Raw genomic sequence first — 20,741 nt, forward strand, 5'->3', positions numbered from 1 at the left:
AAGCAATGAAGTACGTGTTAATAACTGTCATTACCTACTTATTGCATAATTGCGATATACCGTTAATTAGATGTAAGAAGTCGCTATTTGGCCTCCGATTAGAAACAATTTTCAGTGTAATTGTCCCTGCGGTCAGCAATAAACTCTTGGGTCATCACAACAACCCGACCTCAATATGACAACAAATAAACGTAAATATAGGACATATTGGAGTGACAAACAAGAGACCCAAGGGCCACATCGCTCATCTGAGTCACCTTGGCTCATATCTAAAGATTTTCCCTATATATTTGTATGGAAAACTTTGATCCCCCCCCTGTGACTCCAACCTAACCCTGGGGGCCATGATTTTAACAAACTGAAATGTGAAATATATCAGAAAGCTTTCATGTAAATATCAGCTTAAAGATTTTCCTTATATATTTGTATGTAAAACCTTGATCCCCTATTGTGGCCCCCATCAAACCCCCAGGGGCCATGATTTGAACAAATTTGAATTTGCATTATGTCAGAAAGCTTTCATGTAAATCTCAGCTTTGCTCAGTGGTTCTTGAGAAGAAGATTTTTAAAGATTTATCCTATATATTAGTATGTAAAACTTTGATCCCCTATTGTGGCCCCATCCAACCCCCTGGGGCCATGATTTGAACAAACTTGAATCTGTACTATGGCAGGAAGCTTTCATGTAAATTTCAGCGTTTCTGGCCTAGTGGTTTTTGAGAAGATGATTTTTAAATGACTCAAACCTATTTTTGCAATTATCTCCCCTTTGAAAGGGACATGGCCCTTCATTTGAACAAACTTGAATGCCCTTCACCTAAGGATGCTTTGTGGCAAGTTTGGTTGAAATTGGCCCAGCAGTTCTTAAGAAGAAGTTGAAAATGTGAAAAGTTTACAATGCTGATGACAGACAACGGACAAATTTTGATCAGAAAAGTTCATCTGAGCCTTTGGCTTAAGTGAGCTAATAATTATATAATGTGATGGAATATTGTTGTTGTTTGCCTGTGATCTGTAAATCATAACAAATGAAGCTACTTTCGATTCTGATAAAAATGGCTATCGGAAGATGAAGATTTGATAAAACATAGACTCCGATTTTTTAAATAAATGAATAACAAAATCTTAATTTAATCACCCCTATAAGTGAATGGAGTAGTGGATGTACAATATACCCATATTAACACACTATACAAACAACTGGAGCTCAGTCAACTCTGTGGTATTATCTCGGTTCACTAGAGCGTAGCATGTCACCTGGGTTTTTCCAACTGTGGGTTTTAAATAATACACAAATAACAAAGCTTCGGGGAAATTGGATTTTGGACTGATTTTTATTCGAGTCCGGGACGTGTCCGCGGGACTTGCATTAGACATCCTTGCGTCTACAGTGAATTTTCTGTATCTAGGACGCAGATTCTTGCGTTAGTGACAACCCTGTTAGACGACAGAAAACTGCACATCATCAAGTCAATGAACAGCATCACCTGTCAGGTCAACAACGGGTGGATATTCCTACTTTTTTGCAGAAGACACACATTTTCAAAGTATTTTAATTTGAAAAGAAAAAAAAGTTGAACATAGGCACTGCCAACAACAGACCAAAAACATGATTAGTCATGCACTGGGGTTTCATGCTACAGGGTTGTGACTGAATTCCTCAGAAATCATGGGAAAACTGGTCAAAAGGGAGGAAAACACTTCACCCTACCTGGAAAAATATCATTTTCTGTCACTTTAGATCAAACCCAGAGTGTTTCCATTTTTTCGCAAATAGAGCCATTTGGAGAGAGGAATAATCACACCCCTGAGTTACCTAGGGTAGATTCTATGTTGTATCTTCATACCTTGATATAAGCACTGGGGTAGATCTTATGGACTGCATCCCCCGGTTGTCGACCCGCCTCGCGGTCTAAGTAGTACGACTGGACAAACACACTGTGATCACTGACGCAGCGGATCCAAACATCGCCTTCTCCGTTGTAGTCCAGCTGGACTCCTTTGCCAATGTGTAACCTGTCAAGTAGTACCGTGTCAACATACATCTCAATAACGTGTCAACATATAACTCGTACATCTCAATAACGTGTCAACATACAACTCATACATCTCAATAACGTGTCAACATATAACTTGTACAAGTATAGATTCTTGATTTGACCTACATAAACAGTACCGTTACATCTCATTAACATCTTGTGTCAACATACAACTCATACGACTGACCATCATAAATTCTAAGTTTTATGCCAATTGTGTGAAGGTTTTTTCAAATTTGGCTAAATAATAAAAAAACAAGAGGTCCATGGGCCAGATCATTCACCTGAGTCACCTTGGCCCATATCTGAAGACTTCTCATATATATTTGTACGTAAAATCTTGGTCCTTATTGTGGCCCCAACCTAAACCTGGTGGCCAGGTCACTTGAGTCACATACCGTATAACAGTTTTTTTTTCTCAGGATAATCCAATTTTCGCTTTCTTCGTGAGTATTTCTGAATCGCAAATAATTAAATTCGCATAAAATTTACACCAATTGTGTACCATATCTTACAAGATAAAAGAATAACTCAGTGAGTAGAAAATCACCACCTCGGATATAATACTAACTATCTTAAAACAGTGGTCAGGTGTTATCACTGTAAATGCACCTGTTTAACTTGTTGAGTGACAACACGTGTAACGGTGATATTTGTTCTGTACGAAATTGAAACCTGTCAAATGTCAATTAATTTGTAACTTGGAAAATCGCAAACAAAGAAGTACGCAAATAAAAAAATAACAATGTTTTGGGGGTATTTTCGCAAAATTTGTGATACGCAAAAATAACCCATTACAGTGAAACTTCTCCAAACCGGCCCCTCAGAAAACCGGTTCTCCCTGAATATCGGCCGATTTTCAAAGTCCCGGCAGAAATCTTAACATTTCCTTACAAAGAAAGTCTTACAAAACCGGCCACCCCTGAAAACCGGACATCGGCCACTTTTTAAAGTACATTTGTTAAGAAACATGTGTAATTTACCCTTAACATACTGGCCACTTTTTGAAGACAAGAAAATTTTGGCCAGAGGTTGATCAAGATCATCTAGGTGTGCAAATTGATGGACCAACTGGCCAAGTGGGAAATTATCAACCGGAGGTGTGAAAAACACTAGTGGCCTCTTTAATTTCTATTATTTACCTGTGCTGTCAAGGGTGTTAATTGACACTTAGCTAATCCAAGAAACCCTTCCAAATCCTGCTCAAAATGTCAAAAACAGTTAGGAGCATATTGAATGAATACACAATAAAACGCCATATTGTTTCACCATACTATCGTATGGATATAAGGGGTAGTTAATAAAGAACAAACCCATGACCGTTAATGATAATTATTAAAAGATAGATTAATTTTCTTGGTTTCCATAGACTTAAAATTCCAAAGAAATATTCAAATTACAATTTCATATTTACTACTGTACTTTTGAAAAACGTCAAAACAAAATTGTTAATGACATAAGCGATGAATGTAAACAGAGTTTTTATAGGTAAGAGGAATTACAATAATAGGCCTCTGTGTTTTCTTTATGTATCCTGTTATAGATTTTCAGTTTAAAATTAGATGATTTCAGCGAGAATACTTGTTGTAATTCATAATTACCTTTAGGTACAAGGGGACTAATTTAATCTCCACCAATAATTGATCATAGATCACCAGATCAGAGTGAACAGTACCTACTTTGTGAATATTGAGATAAAACGTCTATAATTGCTAAATTCTCGGTATACCGGCCATCCCTCTAAACCGGCCGTTTTTTCCGGTCCGAGAGCCGGCCGGTTTAGAGAAGTTCCTCTGTATACGGTAAATTTTTTTTACGGTCATCCTAGTATCACACAAGTAAAAGACTTGAGGGACACCTGAGTATTACAAAAGTAAAAGACTAAGTGAGAGGAGCTGTTATGTTTTGGTGTTATACATATAAGTACAGATATCAAACTCAAAGATCAAAGGACTTCAGTTTCCATGACCTAAAGTAACGTTTCTTTCTTCTTTTGAATTAGCAAAGTTTGTGCCAAGCATGAACTAGTCTCTGTTACAAGTCGTGGACTTGGAAAATAATTCTGAAGTCTCTAATTAATGACCTTGACCTTATAAAACCATGGGTTTAGGTCATGACACGTCTGTTCTCTAATAAACAATTTCTTGTGTCCAGTCTGAGCTTCAAATGCCTCTCTTTCAGTGGAAATTTACATGCACGAATCAAACCCCTCAAATGTTAACAAAAACCGAGCAAAATAGGCGACTTTGATAATCTAAAAATAACATCCTTCAGACTGACCCTACCTGGCTTTGTCACTGGCCTCGGTGCGATGGACATTAGACAGCTGACCCAGACAGAAGCGGTCCAGACTGGAAGGATCTGTGTAACCGTCCACCGTGACCCTCGCATAGCTGTAGGGAACTTTAAAGGTCTCACCGACCTGTTGGTCCAGCTCAAAATACGTAATGGTGCACCAGAACTCGGGGGCTGTTAAGGTTAAAGAAGAATTAATCTTACTGTGAGAATCCATTTTATGTGTTTACCACAATAAAATAAATCTCAATATGAAGTAAATATATATTCTTATTAAATTAACACCTAAAATCCACCCACATGGAAAAGTACATCAGGTAAATAAGCTAGCTCCACCCTAATGTGACTTATCAATATCATTGGTTGAAAATGAAACAACTGTGTCAATTTCCACTCAATATAGCTTAAGGTAATTCCCCATACCACATCTTAATATTGAAAAACCTACAGATTTCTATCAGCATTTGCATGTATTTTGTTGAGGATGTATATTGACCAAATTCCCGAAGAAAAATATGTTTAGCGGCCTTTCCCAGAGTACAGCCACTTCTAAAAATAGAACACATCACTTTAAAACAAGCAGTGTTAATATACATACATTTTAAGGCACTGTCTTCATTTAAATGATAGAAATATGTTTTCTTCATATGAATTGAAGAAAATGTATTGCATTTGACTGTTTTCAATAATTTTTCATCTACTGAACCATGCTCTTGGTTTCAAGGTGATGAAAATGCACGTATAGTGGTGAAATTTTGACTAATCATAGCCTACCATATCTGGAAAATTGTGTTTTCAAAAACCTTCAGATTTTTTAAACATTTCAATATGTTTTACCTTTACACTCCAGCAATCATTTGATATAAGAAGTAGATAGGGTATCGGATAATTTGAGAGCCCAATGACCCCTCTAGGTTAAAAACCTTGAAAAAACGCATATTGGAAAATGGTGTCTAAAATTCCTATCTCTGCAAACATGTTTCATTCATCATTTACATTATTATATTACCATTTCAAGAAATATTACAGGGTGGATTTTGAAAAACAGTTTAAAACATTAAAGCTTCAATTAGCTAAAAACCATTTTCATTGATTGCCGTAAGCTTTAGGGATCGGGCTTGAAGTTAGAAAAATCCTAACTTTACTATGGAGCTTACTAAATCCATACCCTATGTCACATGAACACTGACATGACGTCACAACAGATGAAAAAATAAAATTATGTCGCCAGATCTTGTTGGAACAAAGTTATGTAGATCAGAATGAGTTGTACATTTTAACGCTCATTCAGAGAATGCTAACCTATGCTCAAGTTACAAATTTTGGGAAATTCGAATATTTTAATAATTTTTATTTTCTGGTAGTTTTTAACAATACGACACAGCCATGTGATGCGAGTCTTAACGACATGAAACTATCGCGTACATTCCGAGACGTTTTAATCAAAACATCAGTAAAGGTCATGTCCGGCCAGAAAAAGAAAATTACATTACAACACCCATGATCTATACTGTATGTACAAGAGCACAAACGTACGACACCTACACATAGAGATAGGTCCTATACGTATGTGATAAATCTGTCAGCGTCTGATCTAAATTGAACAACCTGAAATCATTAGACACAACGGAGATATGCACATACATGTTCATGTATATGCACATTTATTATGGATTCGGAGGGCCCCAAAAGCGACTTTTGTCGTGTAAATAAATATTTAAAGAATTGCGAGGGGAAAGGGGGGGGGGGGTTGGGGGGGTTACAATGTCAGTATAGCTTTAGATTATGCATATATTCTATTTAGATCTTGACAACATCGATCGTATTCTTTCAGGTTTAAATAAATTATAAGGAAAACATAACAAAAATATAAGACTGTCGACATCAGTACATGTAGCACACAAAAATTTGCATTTTGTTGAATAGGAGATTCAATATGTCTACCCGTCATTAACTATCAGAAATCACACAAAAGAAATGGCCTACAATAGATACAATGAAAATTGGCAACACGATTTACATCATAATCTGCAATATATGCAGAAATCTCACGGAATATTACTAAACGACTGTGTGTCACAACGCAATGTGTATGGAGAATTTACGACTTCGCGATGTATATAACTATAAGCATTTTCTCTCCCGAGCGTTGTCTTGTATAAAACCGGCTTGTTTGTATTATTGCAATTCGTACAATGTATGTTGTTTTTTAATTCTAAATTTTTGTTATTTGCTTTCAAACAATCAGTACTAATACGGTCTACAAAATTTACCAAATTGCCATCGGGTTCGTTGAATGTGTTATAACGTTCATGACTCGTGAATAACGTTTCTAACGTTATTTGACGTGGTATGGGGAACTACCTTAATTTGATTAATAACCAAAGAAAAAAGATTTGTCAGTAAGGCCAATTCAATTTAATTAGTAGATTATCATCCAGGGTCACCAAAAAGTATAGGGCAGGTGGGAGGATTTTATTTCTTAATTTTTATTTTTGTGAAAAATATTTATGACAGACGAGTTTTGTCAACAGAAGTGCTTCATTTAATGCCAGATGGATATCAATTTATGCTTATTTCACAGACGAATTCCAGGTTAAGCTTAATTTGAAACCCAGAAAGATATCAAACTTCTTCAAGATTTACGCCCGTAAGAATGCAAGAAACCATATTCTTCATGTGGCTTTTCATGTTGCTATACCAGAAATGTAAACAAGAAGTAGAGTTGGACATGAAAATTTTCCTGAAATCCCAAGTTTCGCAAAATAGAAATTTTTTGGGCCGGGCCGATTTTTGAGGGGCGGGTGGGGATGATAATCAATCAAGTTGAATTGGCCTAAGATTTGGCATTTGCCGGTAAGATTTTCTTTTACATCAGTTTCACATTAATAAATGAAGGACATGCACCTACATGTAACCTTAAAAATAAACACATGAATAAATAACTGAGATTGCATCTCTCTGCATTGAACATTTTAAATAAATATGAATAACAAAATAAATATCAAAAGAACATGTAAATGCCAAATGTCATGAAGAAATTTCTCATTTCGTGTATTAGTCTTTCTTTCAGTTATCAATTTTTAATCCTAATTTCACAAACATGTACTTTCGTTCTTGTTATTCCCATCTGTAAGGAGTCCTCCCATTATTCAAGAAATTCATTCATAATTCAGTTCTACTTGAGAAGCAATTCTCAACATTAGTGTGCTTCTCTTTCAATATGTCACAGTAGTTCAGTGGAAGAACATTCGCTTTGTAACCAGGAGGTCGTGACTTAAAGTCCCGCTCCTACCATGGGCGAGTCAAACCAAAGACATTAATCAAAGGCCTGAAGGGCCACAATGGCGTCGTGCTAAGAAAGCAAAGATTATAATGAAACTATGTACTGTCCAGTTTATCAATGCTTCATCCCTTATTGTATGTACACAGAGTAGATATAGCTTTATATAAATCTCAATGGAGAGTCTTCTACCTGTGAATATTTTGATGCCATTCACTACAGTCACACCTTGTTATTGCAAATTCAACAGGACTGAAATTAAATTTGAGATATCCAAGGATTTGCGATAACAAGGATAACACACACACAAAAAAGAAGTGGTTTGGACCGGCAACTCTATTTACATATTCCCGATAACGAAGATTAGCTGTACATGTATTAAAAACACACATACAGCTTTGAATTCAAGCAATACCAAGAATATTTATCCTTCATACAGGAATAATGCTTCTAATACATCTGTACAGTAGCTCTTTTCACAACAAAAAATTCAATTACAGATATATTTTTTTTTACAATTCCATTCATTTCTTCAGAATATTTTTCAAAGGATTATTTACAATATCTAATGTTATTAAATAATGAAGATTTTTGTGATCAACCATTGCTCTCAATTAGTCACACATCTTTGCTAGCCAAGGGAGTACTCTACAATCCTTGGCACAGATGTAATTCACAAAGAACTGAAAATTTGTGCATTAAGATATTTAGTGAAAAAGTCAACTGTTGTGAGAACTCTCCTTTTAATAGTTGTAAAGGGCAGCATTGCATATACTTGTTGATAACATAATAAAAACAAGAAATAAGTTTTAAACCAAAATTTTAATAAGAAATATGTGAAACAATGTAAACAACTATGGACCATTTGTAGTATATATCACTGCTAGCATCTCAAGAGATGAAAATCTAGTCAGATTAAAATTTTTTTTGTTAATTCAGCAACTTTTACCTCCACAAAAACCTTTACTTGAAAGCCTTATAATAATGAATGCTTCCGCGCTTGGTTTGTTTACAATAACATTAACACGTGCCAGTGTTTATATACCGAGTTGACCAATGATTTGCAAACCTACAGATGCGTTAATACCCTACTGAGAATGCTACAGTCAAATAAACATTACCTACCCTAAAATATAATGACCATAAATAATCCGCGATACACTATTTCTCAGTTTAAATTTCGCCAACAGCACGCAATGTTTACAAACAAAACCCACGCTATCTTTCGTCTAGACACGTTATCGTTTCAGACATCACGTGACTTTGCAAATGTAGTTCGCATTGAAATTGGAATTTTTATTTGACTTGTTTTTATTTTTTGGGAAAGTTTTTATATGTTAAAGTAAATCAATGTGATAATTTTCATTTGTTTCTCATTAACAACTTTAAAATGTCGTAAATCATTAAACAGTACAGATATTCATACGCCATTACAAGAAGCGCAGGATTTTTCCGCGGAAACATCGATAGTCTGACACCTTCGGTCGCGTAAACTTTTCAGCTGATTCAGTCGTACACGCTGACTAGATGCCATTTGAGCAAAGCTCGACGCCATAAAAACAGGTAGTGATTGCTCCTTCGCCAAACGCTCAGCATATAGAAGTGAGAATCGCGGGAATTTTGGATATGACCTTAAAAACAGAGGTCCCGTGTCACCCTCACTGGTACCCCCCCCCCCCCCCCCCCCCCCCCCGAGTGCTGAGTATAGGTTTGAATTTGTGGTGCTTCACCTACAGCTGGTGACGTCTCAATATGAATAAAAAATTCTCCACCGCATATGAAACATACAATCAATCATTTCAAATTGCCAATACGTAGATGTACTTCCTTTCGTAGACGGACTGAGGAAATAAATGGTCTTACCTCGCCTTCTTTCGTGGGGTTTCGGCCATTTTTAAATCGCTTGACCAAGGTTACAATCACAGAAATGTTTTACTACTCGCATTTTTGGAACAATTGATCAAGCGTCAAAAGGAAACTGAGAATAACACGTACTATAACTGCTAAAATGCATGCATACAGATTTCCGTATTTTCTGTATAATGAAAACATGAGACATATTTTGGACTCAAATCCATACAAAATACAGTGAAATCGTAGGAGTAAACAGATATGGGTACATAAGCTTAAGAAGATGGGAGTCCTTGACTTGATATACAGAGTACTTCCTTAGAATTAGTGAAGTAGAATAATCACTTTATTTCTTTTCTTAAAGAATTACTAAATACAATCAACAATTACACAATCCTTAATTTGCTGACATTCCGGTCTGATGCATTTGACATTTGAGAAACTTGTGATTATTTCACAATTTTAACAATAGTTAAACCAACAAGGTGCTTGTGATCAACAATGCTGATATTTAATTAGATACCAACGATTCCGGTTTGTAAAGGGAGGTAATTCTGGTTGGCAATACCTTGATTTGATATTTGCATTTCTGAATTGTAAGGGGAGGTAATTCTGGTTGGTGATACCTTGATTTGATACTTAAAATTTTGGTTTGTAAGGGGAGGTAATTCTGGTTGGCGATATACTTTGATTTGATACTTACGATTTTGGTTTGAAAGGGGAGGTAATTCTGGTTTGGGAAACCTTGATTTGATACTTACGATTCTGGTTTGTAAGGGGAGGTAATGACTGCACTTCAGAGGACTGCATGTGGTTGTTATTCCCTAGAATACAATAAATTCAACCTCCTTTCAATTTATACCTAATACAAATACCTCCACCATTACATACAATAAAACATCTAAAGATTCAAGTGAAAACCAAACCATTTTATTATAGATATGTAGAAATTTTTTTTGGGGGGGGGGGGGGGGGTTATCATGTCATTTGTTTTTAATTTTGAACAATAAATGGCCTTGTAAACCAATCAAATATTATCTATCAATGGATATCAATTTACTTTCTGATAAAGAAAACTGATTTTAAATAAAAATCTTTATTATAAGTTATGGAATTGATAAAGGGGAAGGAAGTGAAATCCAGATGTTTTTAAACTTTGATAAGTTGATATCAAAGCAAAACATGAGACATTTAGACCTAAAGAGTCACCAGAGAAATATGCAACAACAGACATCTCAATCAAACTATCTCAAACAAATTAATCTAGTGACTATTACCTTAATGCTTAGTCATTCTAATTCAGTGACAACTGACTTAGTGCTTAAAGTTTAGTGACTATTAAGTATGGTTCCACGTAAAAATCAGGCAAAACCGCATTTTCGTGATAAGTCCATGTTCACGAAATGAACCCAAACTTAGCATACTAACTCATCGTAATATGTTTAGCAAATATACAAAGTAGTTTTGATTTATTTCGCCTTGTTCCAAAACTATGGACAGATAATTATGAACATGGAGAATTCACGCTCAGTGCAAATCTATACAAAACACTACTTGTAATCCCTTTGAAATCTAAAAACAGCAAAGCGGGTATGAAAATATATCATTATATAACATTAAACAAATAAAAAATGCATGCTCTGAAATAAATATTTTTTTTGAAAGTTTCAATATAACATTTTAAAACCTCTCTAAATGTTTCGATTTTAATGCAATTTCGGTTATCGTTCTTGAATTTAACCTCGATGATCGCTAGAGGCGCTGCGTTGTCAACACACTAAGTGCGCGGAATATGGCGGATCCAAAACTGAATGCCGTGTAGGACAATATTCCGACAGAGTGTGATCTACCCTCAAGCCTCATCTAAAGGAAACGAATATATTTACCTTCGGAGAGTGTCAGAAATACATTGATGCATATGCCGTCACTGAAGATAGAACGTGTGTGGAGCAGCCAACAACGAAGACCGAGCAACATTTCTTATATGACATGTCACCAAGTCGGCGCATTACGGTAATTTCAAATGGTGTGATTTACATATTTAATAAGTCAAAATTCGCAATATTTATTATTACTAGCATAAAAATCATAACGAATGTTGTATTATACAATGTAGCATTGTATGAGATGACTGTGTACAGATGACACCCCCTCCCTTGTTTCAAAAAGTCATACTTTCAACAGTAACGCTATGATATGTTTTAGGCCTAGGCTAATCGACGGCATGTTTCATTTGTAATTGTCTGCAATAATAGCAGACATCTACGTATCCTCCACACAAACGCCTCTTGTCTCAGATAGAAATCTAGATTATGCCTAACTGAGGATCAGTAGGAGTAGGTATCATTTCAAAAGAGTGTGGTTTTATGTACTACATGTAGATTTCAGTCGAATTTGCATATAAAAATTTAAGACATGATATGACTTTTTGAGATGCAATGCTTAGTGTATAATGTATTCCTCCTCATTTCAAATCACAGATAGTCAAGTGGTAAGGTATCTGGATTAGTATGCCGTAGGTACCGGGTTCAAATCTCAGGATGGATTGGAATTTTTTTTCTTCAATTTATTTTATATACACATCATTGTTTTTTCCTTCAATGTATTCTATATAAACACACACAAATTTTTTAAATATTATTTCATATGCACAAAATCATTTCTTTTAGTGGTCACCATTCAGCTCTTGACAAATCGGAATTCATATTTTAAAAACATATGCATACTATTAGACATATCAAAGAAAATATTTAGGGTCTGTAGTTTTTTAAAGAATTCCATTTTATTGTAAAACAATTCATAATGTTGATTATAAATCTTCATATCAATCAATAAGTTGAGTCTTCTTGACATTTTTATTAGATATCTATTATATTACTATTTAAAGTCTGCCTCAATTTGATATGGTCATGGGGACTGGTCAATGCATGGGTTCTTGAATTTATATTTCTAATAATAATATATAAATATAACAAAGATCAAGTCATTTAGCTAATGTGTATTTCTTTAAAGTTTTCATACCAGCATCATGGAGAGTCATTACTATCACTACATGCATTGGAAACCTCTGTGGTAAATACATAACTGTAAATACATGTAGCACATATGTACCAATGAATCTACAGTGTAAATGTTTTATAAACCTCAAACTTGGTAGAGCAGTATTATATAATAATCCTGATATACAAGCACTATATGACCCCTTCTGATAATGAGGTCAAAGTCAACCAACCCCCAACCCACCATTATAGGAAAATATTGGTCACTCAGAAACCAGACTCAAAACCTGATACAGCTGTTGCCCTGACTAGTACCTGAACCTACTTGTCACTGATTTAGAATATTTGGAACACCTTCTCAATGCCATATACAAGTTTCTTTAAGCATTTCTTGTTTTCAAAAGTTTTATATGCTGTTTTAGTATTTTATTCTTTCTAACTACATGTATAATTTAAATATCAATGTGTACTATGACTACTAGGCTCTGAGGTGTGTACTTTATTTTTTAACTGAAATTTTTATGATATAAAATGTTCAAACATTCTCAAAAACTAGAGAAATATATATTATACATGTATATTGAGGAGAGAAAAATAAGTAAATTCTTGTGTCCTGAAAATCAGTGTCTATCTTATTGTATTGTAGGTGCAAAACCCAAGGACATACTTAAAGTGGTAACAGGAGGAAAATCAATCAAACCAAGTGAAAGTACAAGACACTATTACAAAAGGAAAGCAAAGGAGTCCATAAATTCAATGTTGAACATCAAGACAGTCTAAAATATTGAATCCAAACAAAATATCAAAACTTTATGAAGAAATAAATGACAAATTGTCATATAAACATGAAAGCATTCTTATATATGGTGTTTATTCAAATTATTTCAACTGAAATTTCTAATGTACCTAAATTCGAAAGGGAAACAACTTATGAAAAAATTAAACACCAATGGGTTGAATTGCCCTTACAGAAATGAGATGTACCCGAAAGGTACCCAAAATGTATCTGTAAGGTACCCGAAGCAACTTTTTCCTTGAAAAATGTACCCAAAAAGTACCCGCAAAAAACTTAGCCATTTTTCGACAGTACCCGGAACGTACCCGACTATTGTAAAAAGTACCCAAAATGTACCCAGATTAAAAATTGAAAAGTTAAAATGTACCTGAAATGTACCCAACAGAAAAATATAAATGTTCAAATGTACCCGAATTGTACCCAGGGTATCAATTAAGTTAAAATGTATTCGATATGTACCCACTTTAAAGTTACTAAGTTGAAATGTACCCGAAATGTACCCAACAAAAAATATTAATGTTGAAATGTTTACCAGAAATGTACCCTGGGTAAATTAAAAAGTTAAATTGTACACGTAATGTACCAACTTTAAATGTGACTATTGAAAATGTACCCGAAATGTACCCATTTAAATAAACCTTGTCATTTCACAACAGATACAAATAATATGAAAATAAACATTAAACAATTTCACAACTGATTTTGAAATAAGAAAGCTTTTATAGTCAATTGTACCAGCATTATGTACCCAACTTCAATCTGGCATGTTTTTTTTTTATTGATGTATGTATGTTGTAGACATTTTTTGTTTAAAAAAATATATATATATATGAAATAGTGCAAATCCTGTTGATGTTAATGAATTTTAATTTATCTATAAAAAGTTTTTTTTTTTGTTCTGCCATTAAGGTAGCTATAGTATTAAAGAAAATCTGAAGGATTACATGAAGGGATCCATCCCTAAACCTCTAAATGGAAAGCTATTTTCCATTTTTTAAAAACATAACAATCAAAAATAAATAATTGTAGAGACCTAGTAGTAAGATATAGTCTTTTGAACTTGATAATGCTACATGATTGTTAGTCTGCACCAATTTCATAAGAAAAAATTATCTGACAGTCACTGAATTTAATTATATATTTGGTAAACAATCTGTATATATCATAATACATACATATATGGATCTATCTGTATTTGATTTTTTTTGGGGGGGGGGTGTTGTTTTTTTTTTTAATATTGATATACACTGTATGTCAAAAGATGTCCCTGCAGAAGGAAATTATTGAAGATCATCATATTATTTTTATAAACTAGTTAACTTATTAATTAATTAACCAATCAATTCAGAGCGGGTCTTCACAGTACTTGGCTCTAACGACCGTAAATTGAGATCGGGTTCCTGATAAAAAGCATCAGGTGTGCACTCTGAGTTCCTGCGCATAGTCAGCATGCAGACCATGCAGACGCCATTTTTATGATGTTGTGACCTACCGTAAACATTATGAACAGACAAAGAATAGCCTTCAACAGGGACCCGAGGGAGTTCGTGGTGTTATCCTGAAGAGATTCCCAACCATTAAGTAAGTGATTTACACACTAGTGTATTTTGTAGATTCTTTGACTTCATGCCAGTCATGATCACTGATAATCCGAAATTCCTCCGATTCTTATCCCTTTCACATTTGTGTCTGATGATCTTCACTGCACATAACATATAAAGAAAGCAAGGGTAACAGTCAGAGGTATCTTGAATTATGTAACTCATGTGTCTTTTGTAAAGTAGGACAATGAAATTCGCTAACTAGTCTAAATGCGTCTATTGTCGGACACTTAGACGATTTTCATTTTCTACCCGGCACTTGATAACCCGCGATTTGCATCAACTAGATATCTACTCGCTAGACACAGCAATGCTATTTCATTTGTAACACCTCATAGTTTAACCACTCTTATTATGTACAAAGCAGGTCAAACTGAAATAACTTAAGTAACGTCGGCATTATGTTAAAATCAGCTCGATCCGCTCCTTTATTTTTATGTTGTCGCAATACGAGGAGCGGATCGAGGAGCTGGTTTTAATCAGATTGGTCCGAAGGAACAGTAAGAGTTATCAATTGACAAGTAAAAATTTAAGTTGATAGCACAAGTGACCAGTGATTAGAAATATTTATTTATTGTCCTGTAATTTGGTTATAAGAAGGTCTTTGGTATCCTTTGATTATTTACAATTTCATTTCTCTTTCAGAATATAATTCATGATAGATACAGAATTTATATGGTGTGACCACTGACCAGACTGGTTTTAATATGCCATTCTGAGAATTACACTATGCAGACCTGGATCAATGTTTATATAGTTCCAAAATGAGTTTACTCTGAATGACACTTCAGTTCATGCACATTTTAGGTAAGTCCAATGAGACTGCTAGGCCTATATGTATAGTGGATGGGAAGTCCATGACCCTGATATGTCTTAAATTTGTTTGACAGCAAGTCAAATTGGGATGACTTTAATTCCACTATCAGTTTCAAATCACTGATTTAATTTGAACAGATCATACAAACTGTTTCTATTAATTTTAAATAGATATATAACATGCCCACAAAATAATTGCATTATTATTTTTTTTAGAATGTACGTCATCAATGTTCTCCCAAAGGAAAGTGAGCAAAAACTTATCCAGAGAATCAACAGCTCATTTTTGTGAAACTTTTTAAAATGCGCAGGTAATATTGCTGTTAAAATATTTTGTATCCTATGATCTGTAATAAAATATAAGTGGCATATTGATATAACTTTAACTTAGTTATAACTTTTCAACTAAAATGGGTAGGGATTTTATATTTGCCATTTTTATTCTTTGTGACAAGAAAATATTTTTTAATATATAAGTACCTCATTAATGACCTTTTGACCTTTCTGATGGTACCAAATTTGATCTTCTGACCTTGACATGAATTTTGACCTACTTGTCTTGAAAAGCGTTAAGTTTGGGGGCATCCATGGTTCACATTCATGTCTTGTTGCTGTTAAGAATGATTATCTAGCACAACCATTTCATGCAAAGTTAGATAAGTTAAAATATTTTCATTGCAATCTTGGTATTGTATTGCATGTGGTAATCATTTATGATGAAAATGTTTTTTTTAATTTCTTTCATTTATGCACTTATTTACATGTATTTGTTAGATTTTAATCGAATTAATAATAAAGGAACAATATCCAAGAAAATATAATATATAAGTATATTTAATTTAGAAGGTTACAAGAGACTAAACGGGTGTAAAATAAAGATAATTTAAAGCGTCGAGTCAACTGAATTAAAGACAAAGAAAAGTGCAGTATAAACTACATTCGTATTGTGATTTGGTTTTATTATATTTCATTAAATGGTTTTTTTTTTTTATTTGCAGGAGAAATAGGATTACGAAGAAGAGAAGCTTTGTCATAATTTTTATAGTATGAATTAAATGCAATTTCTCATATATTAAGATTCTTCATTTTTTCAGGACACATGGTTGGTAATATTCATGAAAACTAGCAGAACTCCAGTACATTTGAAGTGTTAGTCAAGCATACTTTAGGAGAGGCAAGCAAAGTCTGGAAAATGCCATAAATGGTACCCGAAAAGTGCCTAAAATGGCACCCAGAGTGTACTTAAAATGGTACTTATGCTGTACCCGGAATGTACCCAAAATAGCACCGGGTTTGTACCTAAAATTGTACCCGTAAAGTACCTATAATGTACCTAAAATGTACCCAGTTTGTACCTAAAATGGCACCGGGTTTGTACCTAAAATTGTACCCGTAAAGTACCTATAATGTACCTAAAATGTACCCAGTTTGTACCTAAAAACTGTCTAAATTGGTAACCGGATTTTACCAATAATGTACCTGAATAGTACCTAAAATAGTAGCAGAATTGTACCTAAAATGTACCAGAAAAGTTTCTGAAATGGTACCTGGATTGTACCTGAAAAGTACCTAAAATGTACCTGGATTGTATCAATAATGTACCCATAATATACCCTGAAAATGTATCAAAGAAATGTACCCAAAAGGTACCCCAAAATGGGAACAACAATGTTGACAAAATTGCACCTAAACGGTACCCCAAAAATTAAAACCTTAAAAAGTTGTACGGGAAAGAAAATGTACCCGAAAAAGTACCCGCCTCCAGCTAAAAATATTTTTAAAGTCCGGTTCCAAAAAGGGTAGACTTTTGGGTACCCTTTAGGTACATTCTGGGTACTTTTTAGTGTACCCGAAGCGTACCCAAAGTGTGTACCCAAAAATATTGTACCCAGAAGGTACCCTAAAAATTGATACTTGGAAAGTTGGAAATAATAAGGTACCCCGGAAAATTTTAACTTAGACAGTTGCATGGGAAAGAACAATGTACCCGAAAAAGTACCTGTCTGCAGCTAGAAATATTTTCAAAGTCCGGTTCCAAAAAGGGTAGACTTTTAGGTACACTTTAGGTACATTCCAGGTACCTTTTGGGTACACTCCGGGTACTTTTAGGTGTACCTAAAGTGTACCTCTAAAGTACCCAAAGTGTACCCAAATTGTACCTGTAATGTATCCAAAATGTACCCAAAAGTGTACCCAACAAAGGTACCCAAAATGTACCTTTTTTCTGTAAGGGTGTGTAATGAAGTTGTGTTGACATGCAAAAATACATGTATAATGTGATGCATCATAGAATAGCTCAAATGGTCTATTTTATGCAAGTTTTGGGCTCTTCACCCACCCCTTTTTGGATGGAGAAGGTAAATACACGAGTCACAACCCCTCCATTCCCACCCTTATATTTTTTTCTGGATCTGCCTCCGTTTTGTAAATATGTTCGTAACAAATATATTTCTGTGCTCATTTGTTCCTTTATCATGTTTATGCCTTGTTTGGGGTTACACTTTTAAAAAAGTATGACTTTGAAATAAAATTTTTAAGCTTCAAAGAACTCTTCCGTGTACATTTTTCAGTATACAGTTTATAAAGGATCTAAACTTACAAGTTGCAACTGTTAAAAAATCTTATAGATAATGGAATGTATTGATGAAATAATTAAGAATTCATTTTCAATTCACTTTACAGACACTAATATCTACATGGATTATGTAAAACAGTTGTTTTGTCATCTGAAAGCAACCTGTAATCATACTTGGTAAAAGATAGTGCCATAAACATGATAAATGAGTCAACTTACATTTTTTAAACTACATTATTGAATTTTAAAACAATCCCATTTCTACATTACATGTATTTTCATGAAATTATATAAAGTCAATATAAACTGTCCAAATTTTACAATATTAATGACACAAATGTCTGCAGTTTCTGTTCTTATTTTTATTTTTTCCTGAACAAACATATATATTATACGACTGTAAAAACGTACATTTCACTAAAAGTTTTTGTTCCATTCTTACAAAGGATTCATAAGGAAATCAAGTGCTAAAAAGTTTATTTTAAAATTTGAGCCATATCATGTTTCTAGAATTGTTAGCCAAAGTTTTAAATGTCCAGATGCTTTGTAATAAATGTTTTAAATTTCATATTACACAGAGCAAAAATGAATTCAAAATGATTTTTCAAATAAAAGATATTTTCAATGAATTATTTAGGGTAAAACACAAAAGTTGATAAATTATGTCTTAATGTTTTATCATAGGATTTCCTTGAACATGTTCAATGTATTTTCAGTTTTGTTTTTCTAAAGATATACGTTTTAAAAGAACATGGACATTCATTCTCTTTATACTTGGGACTATAATGCCAATCTCTTGTCATTCGAGCAACCTACAACGTACGTCGTTGACCAGCCTCACAAGAGTTGTTGATAGGTGAATTTCAAAATGAAAAACAATTGCCAACCAAGCATTTTTTCTTTAATCTGTTGATTACCCACACACTCACAACTATCCAGCCAAAAATACTTGCAAGTTAAACTCGCCATTCAGTGCAAAATATCCTATAAAGACCGGTCTAATAAGTTGTTTACAAAAACCTGAGGAAATCTGAAAGAAATGGGTTAATAATAAATGGACTTTCGATCCCGACCCAAAATGCTATGCATCGTTTCTTGCATTTACATCTATAGACATATCATTATGGTATGTAAACACATAAAGAAGATCATTTTAGATATTTATAAATATGATAATTACTAGAACATGACAGAAAAGTGTACTTGTTGAACAGTTTGTAAGTAGAAGAAAACTTAAAAACATGAAAATATATTATTTTCCCGCCATTTTTCACAATCTTCATATATTTTTTTCCGAGTACAGTAAAAACTTTCAAAAAAAATATTGAGTAAAAATTATTCAATAGCATGTACTTTATCTGTCTAATTATAAAACTTTTTTGAAAGTATTTGCTGTTTCGAGAAAAATGGTCTTAAAGTTGGAATGTTTTTCCGTTAGAAAATCCTTTCGTTAACTACAGCAACGGTTACCATGGTAACACATAACAAATACTCACTATGACAACAGAAATTCGTAAACAGTAGCCTTCTTCTTCATTTTATATAAGCCATTTGAAAATGTATGATCTTTTCATTTAACAAAACCTTTAAGAATATATAGCATTTTTATGAGTCAATTTTGGTCAAAACATGGGCATTCTATTTTTAGTAACACAGCTCTGTGAAGGTGCGTCATATGAAAAAAATATTATCACCGAATGATTTCCTATAAACAATGTTACTATATATATAAGTATCGGCTCGATCCCTGACGGTCGACTTATCACCCTCTGCCTGATTTTTACATGGAACCATACTTAACTTAGTACTTAGTCAATCTAGTTTAGTGACTATTAACTTAGTGTTTAGTGATTATAGTTTAGTGACTATTAACTTAGTGCTTACACATTCTAGTTTAGTGACTATTAACTTAGTGTTTAGTGATTATAGTTTAGTGACTATTAACTTAGTGTTTAGTCATTCTAGTTTAGTGACTATTAACTTAGTGTTTAGTCATTCTAGTTTAGTGACTACTAACTTAGTGTTTAGTCATTCTAGTTTAGTGACTATTAACTTAGTGCTTAGTGATTATAGTTTAGTGACTACTAACTTAGTGTTTAGTCATTCTAGTTTAGTGACTATTAACTTAGTGTTTAGTGATTATAGTTTAGTGACTATTAACTTAGTGTTTAGTCATTCTAGTTTAGTGACTATTAACTTAGTGCTTAGACATTCTAGTTTAGTGATAACTAACTTATTGCTTAGACATTCTAGTTTAGTGACTATTAACTTAGTGCTTAGACATTCTAGTTTACTGACTATTAACTTAGGGCTGTTCCAGAAATGATCAAATGGGGGGGTCGGGCGGCAAATGATATTTTTTTGTGTGGGTGGTCGTATTTTTTCATATTTTAATTGGTCCGTGGTGGGATTGTTAATAAAATATTTATTATGGGTAGTGGGTAGTTTCTATTGTTTTATTTTGTGCTACGTGGGTGTTGAGTTTT

General features: G+C 33.8%; 1 protein-coding gene and 2 long non-coding RNA genes across 17 annotated transcripts in view; 2 read left to right on the top strand and 1 right to left on the bottom strand.

Moving 5' to 3' along the window:
- Positions 1 to 20,741, bottom strand: part of LOC125661258 (mothers against decapentaplegic homolog 4-like) — a 64,010-nt gene that overhangs the window by 7,034 nt on the left and 36,235 nt on the right. For all 15 annotated transcript variants that reach the window (XM_056147296.1, XM_048893223.2, XM_056147297.1 and 12 more), the window contains 3 exons: positions 10,230 to 10,292; positions 4,325 to 4,508; positions 1,848 to 2,016 (listed from right to left, as the gene is read on the bottom strand). In XM_056147296.1, coding sequence (XP_056003271.1) covers positions 1,848 to 2,016; positions 4,325 to 4,508; positions 10,230 to 10,292 — 416 coding nt within the window. The remainder of the gene's footprint in view (positions 1 to 1,847; positions 2,017 to 4,324; positions 4,509 to 10,229; positions 10,293 to 20,741) is intronic.
- Positions 11,236 to 13,318, top strand: LOC130049526 (uncharacterized). The gene is made up of 2 exons (XR_008798070.1): positions 11,236 to 11,481; positions 13,114 to 13,318. It is a non-coding gene; the product is annotated as an uncharacterized LOC130049526 (long non-coding RNA).
- On the top strand, positions 13,435 to 16,750 carry LOC125680522 (uncharacterized). Its single transcript, XR_008798065.1, has 4 exons — positions 13,435 to 14,844; positions 15,510 to 15,671; positions 15,897 to 15,991; positions 16,679 to 16,750. It is a non-coding gene; the product is annotated as an uncharacterized LOC125680522 (long non-coding RNA).

This window comes from Ostrea edulis, chromosome 8, assembly GCF_947568905.1.
Source record: "Ostrea edulis chromosome 8, xbOstEdul1.1, whole genome shotgun sequence".
Taxonomy (NCBI): Eukaryota; Metazoa; Mollusca; class Bivalvia; order Ostreida; family Ostreidae; genus Ostrea; species Ostrea edulis.